Here is a 13,082-nt window from a genome sequence, read left to right on the forward strand (position 1 = left end):
TTTTGGCAAAATTTTAGTCATGTCAAGACAAGAAAAAGAATCAGTAATTTCAGTGAGTTTTGCATGAATATTTGTCTGAAAATAGTCACAGTATGTCATCTACCTAGTTCTCACCCTGAATGAGCCTTACTTCTATTAATTTGAGGGCTTTCTCTGGTAGAAATGAAATTAATGAAGAATTCTTGTTGAAAGATCTACAAAATCCTGTTTTCAGAAAACAAATGAAATTACATTAAATTAGCTTTACTGTGATAGGAGAAATTACGTTGGAAATTTCCTAACCTCAGGATTTTTCCCAGTGATTAAAAATTCTCTTCAGCACAGAAGATGCTGAAATGCACTGAAGGAACCATGCAACACATTTCAGTTTTCAAATTTTTGGAAATAACTTGAAATTAAATTGTAATCATAGGGTGTTTTATTGAATCACAGAATGTTTTAACCTTCAAGTAAAAAAAAAAAAAAAAAAGATAGTTTTCCTTCCTATATATTTAGTGTTGGATTTTGTGCATTGGACTTTCTCAGATGAAGATAAGTATGCTAAGAAACTTCACACTAAGATATACCTCACTAATGTTTTTCATTTCAAAAGCTTATTGAAGTAAACCCAAATTTAAAAAAAAACCCACACCACAAAGTGAATATAGTATGACTTCCATAAAGGCAAGCAGAAGAATAAATTGATTGCAGCTGACAAGGATTTAATGCAAAGTTAACTTCACTACATTGTATTCAAATTAGATACATTAACTTTTAAAATTTCCTGACCTTTGTGAGCTTCATTTTTCTCTGTTAACATAGCATGGACATTTGATTTACATTTCATTAGTGGGAAGATTGAGTTAAATGACTGTAGATTCTATTTCCAAACTTGTTCACATTAAGAGATTTCTTTCTAGGAAAAGTTCAAACCATTTTACATGGGACAGGTTTGAATTACTTTATCGTACTGTTTGATCATATTAAATTGTTTTTGAATTGAGGGGTAATATTTGAAATTGGTATGCATATTTTTTCCATATGATTCTTATTGACTTAAATAATGGTTGCACAGCTAGAACCTACCTCATGCAGGGGGAGTTGGAAAATAATGTATACTCCTTGCTATTTGGATATTAAAATATATCCTAGGGAAGCAAAAGCATTGGGGGGTGAGGGCATTCCAACAGCCATGTTATCTGTGAGAAAGACATCAATGCTTATAGCAACATCCTCTCTATATTAAAATCAGCAGAACAACGTAAGGAGGATTCAATTCAAACTACTTTCTGTTCCCTCACAAAGAACATCAGGTGCCTCACTAATAACAGGATGTATAAGCTTACATTTAATATCTTCTTGATTAAAACTACTTGAAGTAATTCTAGTCACCTGCACTTCACACTTCCTCTAGCTAATATTTCTTTCCAACATTAGTGAAACCAATTATCTTTCAATTTGGTCAGAATTTGGTGAATGGGAGACATGTAAAAGCATGCAAACTTCTATCAGTTCACAGCACACAGATGACAAACGCATGGTCACTTACTGCCTTGATGCTTTCAAAGTGTCCACCTTCTTTTTCAAAGTCAATTGGCTGCCCATTGAGAGTCCAATAGAAAGTGACATCTAGTGTGCTGTCATGAAGGGCTTTGCAGCTGAGGACAATGCTTTCTCCAACAGTTAACTCTATCTTCTTAGGAGTCAGCTCTATTCTTGTAGGTTCTTGAAATACAGAAGGATTAGGAACATTTAGATGGAAGTCTAGTTATAGTGCAAGGCCGAAGTAATATGACTGAGTTCTGCTTAGTCTGCTCAGAGCTTACATTTACTGTTTGTTTCAAATACATAGTGTCAAATACTGAAATATATTCATAATGCACACTAAGACATGACAGTGGTGTACAGAAGGTACAGCCAGTTTCATGGAAGCAATAAGGCAGGATCCTAAACAACAATCTCTAGGACTTCTGAGATGGATTAATTAATTAATTTTATTAGTCTCAGAAAAAGCTGATAGCTTTTTTTAAGGCTGCAGCACCTGGAATCTTGTGATTACATGAAAATCTCAGTTTTGCCACTTAAAATAAAAAAAAGTTTCCAGGCATACTAGATATAGGAAGAAGCTTGAAAAATGAAGTCAAAAGAGCTGAACACCTAAAAACAAAAACCATGATCTTATAAGAATTTGGCTGAAAAGTTGCAAAAATGTGGTTTAGAAATTAATTGCAACTCAGTGATTTGATTATTATTACTGTTCTGAGGAGCTATCTTTCCTTGTATTTTATATTAATACAATTATTACTTTAATCCTAAGCTTTGTTCCCATGCAAAAAGAAGTAGGGGTAAGTGAGTTCCCAAAGCTAAAATGTGTTAAAAGGGATATTGATTCTTTTACTTACAGAACTATTTATAATCTGAGATACATCTATGATACAACAGCTGGAGTATGCCATCTGATGCAGGAATATGATGTTTGAGCCCTAGCTTGTTGGAAATGTTTTTTTATTCTGCATCTACAGTGCTGTTGTATGGTTGGCTGTGGATTCTAAGCAGTAATGAAATATAAGTAAAGAGAAATTATCATTATCAAAGTATTTTTTCATACCTTTAACAGATACTGAAGCAATGATTTCTGCAGATCCAAATACATTTACACCTTGGCATAAGTACCGTCCTTCATCAGACTTGGAAGCATTCAGGATTCGCAGGCTCCCATGTGGAAGAATAGTTATTCTGAAAAGGATAAATACATAAATATCTAAATATATCTCCTGTTCTAGCAGCCAAATTCCATAATGATATCTTTTAGAGCTAATAAACAGGATTAAGGACTGCTGCCTCTGTAGCAAGGGATGATGAAGATGATAATTGAATTATCTTCTGTTTCAAAAAAGTTGTAATAAACCTATTTTACTCCTTCACCTTCCTAATACAAAAAGTTTCAGGGAGTCATCAGTGGATTAGTATCCTTTGACACTTATCAGTGGTGAATTTTAATGAACCTTTTGTAGAAAGTAAAAAAAGTGATTCTTCACAATTCGTCTTTAAAGTTTCACTGCTATATTATTGTCAAATCACATTTCAATATTAAGCACGGGCTATTCCATTTAGAAAAAAATGACCTTAAAAATCAAATCTGCAAAGAATGGGAAGTCAAATGTAAAAAAGGACTAGAAGAAGCATAAAATTAATTGTATCTGGTCAAAATATGATTTATGGCATCACTAAACAGTGTAACATAGGGACTTAAATATTCTCTGCTTTTTTGTAGCTCAGCTTTTATTTTTTTCCTTGAGTCTTGTATGATTGCAACTCCACTACATCTCTAGGTAAGTAACCCCACTGAAACATATTCATGAGAAATGTTGTTCAACCATTTACATTTTGGAGTGTCAGATTTTGGCTTTGCTTACACAGTATTAATCATAAAGTCCATGAAGCTACATAGAGGTGAAAATTAACACATTTTTGCTGTTCTAAAATGACAAAGCCTCTGAACTTATTACATGTTAAAGCTGCAGCCCTGGAAGAGCATTAAATAATCATTGCTCCTTTCCTGACAAAGAACTACAAACCTAAATGGAACACAGCAACTCTTACATGGCATTCAATACAAGCTCTGCTTGCAACTGTTGTATATCTTTTCCCAGGTTGGGTAGTAGTTATGGATCTCTCAAAGGACATGGGAGATGTAGGTTGGAAGCCCTCCGGCAGGCACGGACACTGAAAGCAGATAATCCTCAGCAGGTGTCACATAGAAGTGGAGGAGGAAACGAAGGAGTGCTTCCTTCTGTATTTTGACGGTAAGATAAGACCTCTTTCTGTGTTGGAGTCTAAGTAGGTGGGTGGCTCTTCCTCAGCAACGGTTGGATTTTCAGAGATACCTCTCCAGAGAGGGCTTTCTATCTGTTAATGTAGTGTCTAGCACTCCTTCGGCTGGGGGTGCCCTACTGAGGCTATGACCAGAAATCATGGAGGGTACTGTGTTGTGGTTTACTCTTGAGAAATATTTAACCAGGACTAAGGCGCTTTGATCATTCTGGTCTCGTTGGGCTCTTCAGCAGCCAAAAAAGGGAAGGAACTCCCTTTCTAAACTGGACATATTAAAATGCAAAGCTGAGTTACCTTTGATTTAAACTAGGAGTGATTTACCAAAGGCTTAAGATTCAATAATGTGCTCAAACTAAATCACTAATATCAGACTGTTTTTTTTTTTTTCTGGAAAAAGAATGATGCCCCCTATTCTCTGACTCTGTTTGTGAAAAATGGTGGTTTATTATCTGAGGTTTATAAACATTGTGGTGGAGAAAACAGAATTTCATTCCAATGAAAAATGTACTTCTATTCACTTCAGATGTGAAACCACTCACTGCTCTCAGCAGAGAGACAGAAGAAAATAATAGCTTCAAAAGTGAATGGGGCAGAGGAAGGACATGTCAACTCTCAAATTCCCTAGTGCAATCTGATGATATATCTCCCATCTTGCTCTAAAAAAATATGTATCAGTATTTGAGGCACGTTATTTGTCTAAAGGTAATTTTATAGAAAATATAATTATATTAAGAAAATGTCTCTGTATCAGAGTTTTGAGGTTTGGGTTTTTTTTCCAACAAATAAGAAGGCCTGAAATTTTGTTATAGTATGTCACGCCTTTGAAGAAACAATCTGACAGGGATGTAAGCTTCCTTCCTTTCCTCTTGGTGTAAGTTTTGTTTTCCTATCAAGATGCTCTGTGATCAATGCTCTGAGGACATTGTATCATTAGTATGACAATAGCCTTTGCAGAACAGTAATAGTTTTCATCAATATACTGTCAGCATCAAACAAATGGAAGGACACTCCTACAGTGTTTACAAATTATAAAGGCTTATACACAGTGTTAAGTCCTGATATAAAATTGTTTTTCATTCTGAGCTTGGAGGAAAAGGAAGTTAGATGCATATGGAAGATTATCTAATGAATCTTATACATATTATCAGCTACATTTCTATTTAGCTAAAAGCTCTTTCTATCCATGAGGAAAAGAGTAATCACTCAATCAAAGGAATTGCAAACACATTTGCTGGTGAGTTATTTGGCTCAGAAATTAATATTTTCCTTAAAATGCCTAGCATTCATCTGTTGTCCCTTTTTTTGTGTTTGGCAAGAAAGCCAGAGGCTGGTTATGATGGAAACTGAAATGCTTTATTTATTCACATTACACTTGCTGCACACAGCAGGAACATAGACTTCTCCTCCTTCCCTGCCAATATCTCTCAGTCATGGAGAGACCACCTGCGTAGTATGTCTACATATTTTAATAAGAAAATACCATAGCAAAAGGTTTTTAACTTCATAAATAAAAGGGAAGCAACAAGAGAAGAAATGGGGTTGGGGTAGAATTAAGGTTAATTCAGGAAAAAAATCCCTAAATTATTAATGTATTAGAAACTGAGGGAAAGATGATGACAGATGAATGGGTAGAGAAAGGATGCATGAGAGATCAAGGTGATAGTTTGGAAATAATTGTATTTAAGTATAAGAAAAACTCATTGTAATCACATAAAGGAGATAGATGTCGTCCATCCAAGGACTCTGAAAAAATCGGTATGAGATTAGTGTCTATGTAGAAAAGAATTTTCATCTGTCTAATAACATGGAGAAAAAGAGATAAGCATTAATGTCTTGGAATCAATAAGCACGTTGGCTTAAGATCAATAGCAACCAAGATTTTAGCAGGAATTATTAGGAAAGAATAATCAAGATATGACAGCAAATGGACATGAGATAAAAGTCAACATGATTTAACTAAAGTACACTGAATAAGACTACATTTTTATAATATTTAATAGGAAGAAAAATTTTCTAGAGAAAATAAATGCAGATTTGCTTGTCCATGTGTTTCAAGCATGATTTTCATGCTGAAATTCACATGACTGGTTAAACAGGTTTAATACAAAAATTTAAGATGGTTAAGATGCTGATTGAACAGAAGAGAAAAATTAATTTTTTGAAAGAGAAATGGTTCTTCGTACTATTACCTTATTTTTTCACAATGACCAGGATACAAAAAGAAAGGTGCTAGAAAATTGATTAAATCAACAGTTCATTGACACAGGAAGATCAGCATACCAAACAGGAGGGCTTTGATGACTCTGAGCACCAGACTCATAGAAAAGTAGTGAATGTGGCTCTGAATGAACAGTACGATGCAGCAAAGACAAATTCAACCCTAGAATATATCAGATACCAACCTGCAGCTCGTTATGCACATAGTAATACATAAGGTGCTGAGGAAACATAATATGGAATATAGGACAATTTTGATCATCAGTATTTAGAAAGTTTAATTCTAATCGAGCTGTCACTCAGCAGGATCATCAGGATGACCAGGGAGGAAAGAAAAACTTTTGTTCTAGGGTCTGTTTGTAAAATGAAAGCTGCATGTGAGATGAGTTTCTATTTTACATGTTAATTTATGGATCTTGTCAGTAGTCAGTGGAACCTCTAGTAACAGTAAAAAAGTTTAGATGTCTAATTCACATTGTAGATATCTGCACTCAGATATCTCAATCTAGAACTGATTCTCACCCTCAAATCTTGATTTAGTTGCCCAGATATAAGTGCCTGTTATAACCTGACATCATTTGAGGGACAAAATCCCAGCTGTTGTTCACATCAGGAGCGTGACTTGGAAATTAATTTCCCCATTCTCCTTACTTGCTGTGGCTTTGGTTTGTAAAATGAAGCAGTCTGAGCACATGAACTTCAGCTGATACTAAACTGGCAGGGATGCTTGAGGACTGCATTGCTTTTCAGCTACAAATATGTATCCAGTCTGTGGAGTGGGACTAGAACTATTCCAAAGAAAAACTCAGAATTAGGCAGTGTGGACAGTATCAACTTTTTGCTGCTCCGATTGATCCATACTACCTGCTCATATGGAAATAGCTGTAAGGTATCCAAGACAGCTGCACAGGGCTGACAAATGTGATACAAGACCTATGAGAGGACTTAACTGCTTACAGCACAGACACAGAGGTTTACAGCAGGTGTAAGTGTGTCTTTTTGAAGTCTAGATGTGAGCCAGCATGACATTGTAGGACTCTCAAAGGGCAGCAGAATTCTGTGTGGGGGTAGCTGACTCAAGCCCGTAGTGTAATGTTAGAGACAGTCTAAAGAATTAAGGGATATAAAGTCTGCTGGTGGTGGTGAGCACCAAGTGTGATGCTGGTCTTTGAACTTAAACACCCACGCTCTCAGAAATCAATTAACCACAATCTTCACTGCATACTGTATGCCCATGAAGCTAAAAGACCCCAACGAATTAATACTGACAAGAGTTAAATTGAAATTGGAAGCAAATTACAAAGTGTATTTGATATCTGTGCATATGATATTTTTCCACTATGGTTTTATCTGAAATAGTACAGCTGTTGGATGCCCAGCTTGCAATGCCTGTGGTTTTCCTGTATAGAATATCAGCAAGTTTGGAAATACATATTAATAGCATTTCTATAATGTCAATTTTGCTAATGACAGCATAACCCAGTAAACTAGGTTGAGAATTGTTACAAAAGCATAGAAGCACAAATGAGAGTGTAGATTTTCTTCTTTAAGGCTCCAGGATTGGACTTAGATTGACAGTGGAAGACTGCAAAATACTGAGTAATTATAGTGTTCAGACAATATTTCCAAGTGATTATTTTCATTGTAAAAATATTTGCAATCTATTCAAAGCTATTGTTCAGTAGTAACACTTAAGATTGGAAACATTCCTAGTACATTTGTTTAAACAAAAATGCATTAGCTCACACAGATCAGTCATTTCATCATTTTTGTTCTTCTTTTACCAATAAAGTATGTACCAGGGAGAGTAAGATCCCTGATAAAGAATGTGCTGTTTTATCTGGAAGGATGAAAGTTTGTACTGTTCGCATATGGGATGTTGATGTGAACCGAAGGGTGTTCTCTGAGACCGAGTGTCTGCTGAGAAGCTGATGGATGGAAATTAGGCTCATAGGAAATGCTGGATCTTTGCTTATAGAAGGTGTTTGGAAGTCCTTTATCTGGCAGTCAGAAATGTCTTCTCTTAATCAGTGTTGACTGACAGAGAGGTAAGGAAATATGCTGATGGAGATGAACAAGATGGAAGGTGCCCACAAATGTGAATGACAAAATTCAGGTTCCTTCAGGCTTCATGTGATTTAGAGAAGAGGACTGAATAGAATATGGTATTTAAGAATTGCTCATATGGGGAGTTTGGCAGGATTTTAAAGAAGTATCCTTTATTTTACAGTATTTTGATTAAAAAGTAGCAAGCTTCTTTTCTTCCTGCTGTTTTATGCACAGAAAACTTGTGAGAGTGACTATAATCTTTGGCCTTATCTTGAGGGGAAGGATAAAGAAGTAGGAAATAGTCATCATTGTTTTCGTATAAAAAAGGAAGGTCTATTCTGCCTGCCATATAGTTGTGATTATCCTCCATTTGATTAATTCTTAAGGATAAGTGAACCGTATTAGTAGTCTGGATACTTTTACTGCTCCACTGTCTTACAGACAAAATATTAATTTATTAATATCTGGTACCACCCAGCATGGAAGTTCTTAGATATTATTCACAGCCAGTAGAGGACATACTGGTTTAGATGGTGGAAATTCTCAGCTCTCTTTATCACCAGGGACAGTTTTACCTTGACCCACCAGGGCCAGGATGTGCATTTGTTCTTTCTATCACATGTAAAATCAATGAGCAGAGACTTCCATCAAGATTAAGATAATGAGAAGGGTAAACTCTAATTTTCATTCTGTTGCATCATTCATAGTGGATTCTCACAAATAGGTGTCTTGATGCTGTGGCTAGAAACTGTTAAAAATTCTGCAATGGACCCTGGAGTCTGGGTGCTGAAGGAGCTGAGCAGTTGAGGCAGCAAAAGTTACAATTGCTACACAAACTTTAGGATTTTACTGAAGACTTGTAGCAGAGACAGTGACACAGTGTCTGGATCTTAATAGAAATGAATGCCAGACAGTTTATACGTGGAGCTTTATATTCTTTAAATAACAATTACAGAGGAATTAAAAATACAAATAAATTGTGTGGCCATTTTTGGTGGGAGGAAGAATTAGCAATGAGTAGTTTGATTGGGCTATACATACTTTTACCTTTTTCTGTTTTCAATTAATTTTTTTGTATTGTATTTTGACTTTATCTTTCACACTAAAGTCAAATTTTATAGGACTTTAGATAAATAATCACAGCAATTAGGGAAGCATTACAGTTAAAAGCTTTGCAAACTTTAACACCTAGTAACTGGGTAAAAGAAAAGTGTAAGTTATTGAAGTGGTTAGAAATTTCCCCCCTGCATTTCTCATTGGGGTCTAAAACCAGGAGTAAGAAATTGTTTTGTGTGCATGTTGGAAAGAATTTTAAAGATGCAAATGGAGAGAAGCTGCACTGACTCATTTAGCCTGTGGCCCCTGACAGTGTTCTGATCTGAGCAATCTGTCATTTCACATTAGCTTGGTTATGGGATCTGTCAGTATCCTTTAATGTAGATTACAAGGAATCGGAACAAGTATTTGTAAATAGTTGAAACCTTTATTTCTCCTTGAATGGCTGTGGGCTCTCTCTTTTCCCCTTGCTTTCTCTTGCTCCTTTGTAATAGATGTACAAGCCTCTAACTCACAGAAAATGGATATGAGTTATTGCTATAGTAAAACCACTTAAGTAAGCAGAATGCCATCTACTTTATATACATTTTTTATATTATCACCCTAGATAGAGTCTTTTTATTTAAATATTGTTGACCTAATTAGAAACTAGACTATGTTTGGCCCAGTCCCTTGGCAAAACACAAAATTATTTGGATTTTTTTCACTTTAGATTTTCAAATATTTATAATGGTGCAATTCCTGTGTGTGATATCTTAGGTAATTGGAATATGCTAAGACTTATCATTAATGTACTGCAAACTACTTCGAGTGCTATTTAAGCTAATGTATGCAAACTGTCTTAGGGCAATTTTTTTCAAAGGAGCCACAACTGGGCCTCTCATTTTGTCCTTGCCATTTGCTGCACTGTAACATTTGTGCATGAAAATACACAGCTCTTCCCAGTGTGAATGGTGTCCACATATGTAAATATAATTTCAAGTGGCTGACACTAAAAGTCAGGTTTTGCTAACAAATGCAGCTTCTGTTCTAAGCACAGGGAATAAGTATGATTTCTGCAGTGTTGCTCAGCAGTAAAACCTGGAAACTACCGATATGTCAGAACTAACATGGTCTATTGGAGTGCTTTTTTCTTTGTACGAGTAGGTTGGTCATTATTGGTTTTAACAGTGCTTCATATTAATGACTTTATTCAGACCAGTACTTAAGCACATAGTCTGTTTTAAAGACTCTGTTAATTACATTAATGTCAATGATGATATAAAGGTCCTAAAATTTAAACATCTGCTAAGGTATTAAACTGAATCAGAGCCTAACTGTAAATGGAACAGAGGTTCAAATCGGTAATCTGTTACCTACAGAAATTAAACAAACAAGATGACTTTTACATTATTGTATATTTTCACTGGTACACTTGAGGCAGAGAGATCAGTTGGTACATTTTGAAAATTTAGTATCACTTTGGTAATGGGCACCTTGCCATTCTGCTCAGATATTGTGCCCCAAAATGTGTTTGGTCTTGTGTAAAGAAGAAAAACTGAAAGAATTCCTCAAAAGGTATTTCAGGGTAAGTGTCCCAGAGGGTAGGAAAGGCCATGTAAGGTCTTTTCTGCTCTGCATTGTAGTCCAAAAGTTCTTTTAAAAGCTTTTAAGAAATACACTGGGTTTAGGAAATATATACTGCTAAACATTCTGAAATTACTCTAGAATTATGAAAATATTATTTTTTATTTTTTACAATCCATACTGTACTCTTGATCCATCTAAAATTAAAATCTATTTTAATATTTTAATACTTTTCATAATTAAATTTATTTCCTCTTTTTTACACAATATTTCAATGTCAGAAAAATTCTGCTACTTAGAAAAGGTTCCTGCTTTTCAAGGAAAAGGCTTTTATCACAGTAATTTTTCCCATGTCCCTAAGTGACAGCAATGAATTATTAACTTATTCTATTTTCCTCAGAAGCTTTAGAAATAATAAAGTGCTTGTAGGACTTCTTAATTCCCTCAGAAAAAGAAAAATACATGGGAAAACTTTAGTTACTCTAAGATATTTCCATGTTTCACTTGTTAGCTGGAAAAGTGGCATTAGTACTCAAAGGCAAACTTGGTATTCAAGAGGTAAAATTAAAATAGACTAGGTGCTCAAGGGAGCAGATCTTTAGCCAGTGTAAAATGACATAATTTCATTCAACTACCTGGATCTATTTTGATTTATACTAGATTAAGAGACAGCTCAAAACAGCCAAACTATGCTATGCTTGAACTGTTAGCATTAACTTCAGCAATATAATATGAACAGCAGAAACTTTAATTTCATTGAAATGAGATTCTTGTAAATTTAAGACTGTTAATTAGATGTTTACATGGGAAGTTTTCATATGCTCAGGACAGCAGTCATCTAGCTAAACCATTATTATTGTAAGTTCTGTAATAACGTCCAGTCAGATGGAACCTGCTTTCCAATGTTGATTCATGTTCTATAACAACACTACTAGAATACTAACTGCAAGTGGCATTTCCATGTAACACGGCAATGAAATTTAATCTTTCCCACCTCCCTGAAAAATTAATTTGTTAGAGATACTGTTACTGCTTTCATGTGAATAGACGAGTTGGGTAGATGAGAACAACTGACCACTTTTGCATTAGACCCTTGCTCTCAGGGGTTAAAAAAAAAAAGAGAGAGAGAGACAAAAAAACCCAAAACAATGTAGATTGTAATAAATTAATATGCATTGTTTAAGACCACCCTGATGGAGCTGTTTTCTGCTTTTAGTGTCTCTCCCTTGCATACATAGACAGTCAGTTATTTAAGTGTCACTGGGAGCTGAATGCTGTAATCCCAAGCAAGATGGCAAGGTACCAGCAGCCAAAGTGGCTGCTGACTGCTTGCAATGGAGGCTGACAGCTGAGAATCAAATCAGCAAGAGGGCTATGAATCGATCCAAATTAGCCAGCATGGAGGTCTGAAAAGGATTAGGGCTTAAATACATGCTTTTTATGTCCCATTGATATAATGCATTAAAACCCAAAGTATGCATCTTCTTGTCTGTCATTTCTAGAAATAGACACTAGAATGAGATGAATCTGCTCACAGTACGTGAGGGCTGAGACCATTTTAATGATCTATTGATACATGCTGTTAATGTATCATTCTGTTAATTTCTTACTTAGTTCCTTTGAATTTGAGTGCGTTTTGCGAAACTGTGGTTTCGACCATCTCATATGTGTTATCTCAGTGTAGTTCAAAGATGGGACAGATGAAGATGGCAACGGCTGCCACAGCCTCAGATCAAACTGACTCCATTGTCAACTGAAGAAGCTCTAATTACATTTCTATCATATGGTAGTACTACTAGATCCTGAAAGAATGAAGACTGATTGCTTTCATCAGTCCCCTGTCTCTGGAAGAGTATATAAAGCCTGCACTTACTGCATGTTTGCCCAGGTAGAAACTCTTTAGGGGGAGACTCCGTTAGCATGATGAACATTTTGCTTAGATCAATAGCTACAAGTTCTTCACTAGCTGTTTAGAAATTTATTTATAAGATGCAATGCTCCACAGCACTGCTGGTCTTCTAACTATTTTTGTTGTGAAATGGCCCCTATTTTCTCCCCTTCTAATAACTATAAGGTCTCAGCTGGAGTACAGCCTAGTTTGACACACTGTTTTCATGAAAGATACAGATCTAGAGGGGATAGAGTAAGGAGGTAGAGTAAAAGACTCTTTTAGTACAAAAATGACATCTGAAAATGGGAAAGGAATAGTTTGATCATGTTAGGTTTAGATTATTTTAGCTCTCAAAATAAATTTCTTGAGATGTTTGTGGAATTGCCAACATTGAGAAGCTTGGTAGGCTGTATGTAACAAAAAATAGCATAGATTAGTATAGTGATAGAAATGATAGAACAGTAAAACTGGTCCTGCTTTGTAGTAAGAG

At 35.4% G+C, this 13,082-nt stretch overlaps 1 protein-coding gene across 1 annotated transcript in view; it reads right to left on the reverse strand.

Moving 5' to 3' along the window:
- Positions 1-13,082, reverse strand: part of CNTN5 (contactin 5) — a 248,719-nt gene that overhangs the window by 65,477 nt on the left and 170,160 nt on the right. Inside the window, exons 11-12 of the mRNA XM_010578200.1 lie at positions 2,588-2,715; positions 1,529-1,704 (exon numbers count right to left, since the gene is read on the reverse strand). Coding sequence (XP_010576502.1) covers positions 1,529-1,704; positions 2,588-2,715 — 304 coding nt within the window. The remainder of the gene's footprint in view (positions 1-1,528; positions 1,705-2,587; positions 2,716-13,082) is intronic.

This window comes from Haliaeetus leucocephalus, unplaced genomic scaffold, assembly GCF_000737465.1.
Source record: "Haliaeetus leucocephalus isolate CR32 unplaced genomic scaffold, Haliaeetus_leucocephalus-4.0 Scaffold616, whole genome shotgun sequence".
In the NCBI taxonomy this organism is placed as follows: domain Eukaryota; kingdom Metazoa; phylum Chordata; class Aves; order Accipitriformes; family Accipitridae; genus Haliaeetus; species Haliaeetus leucocephalus.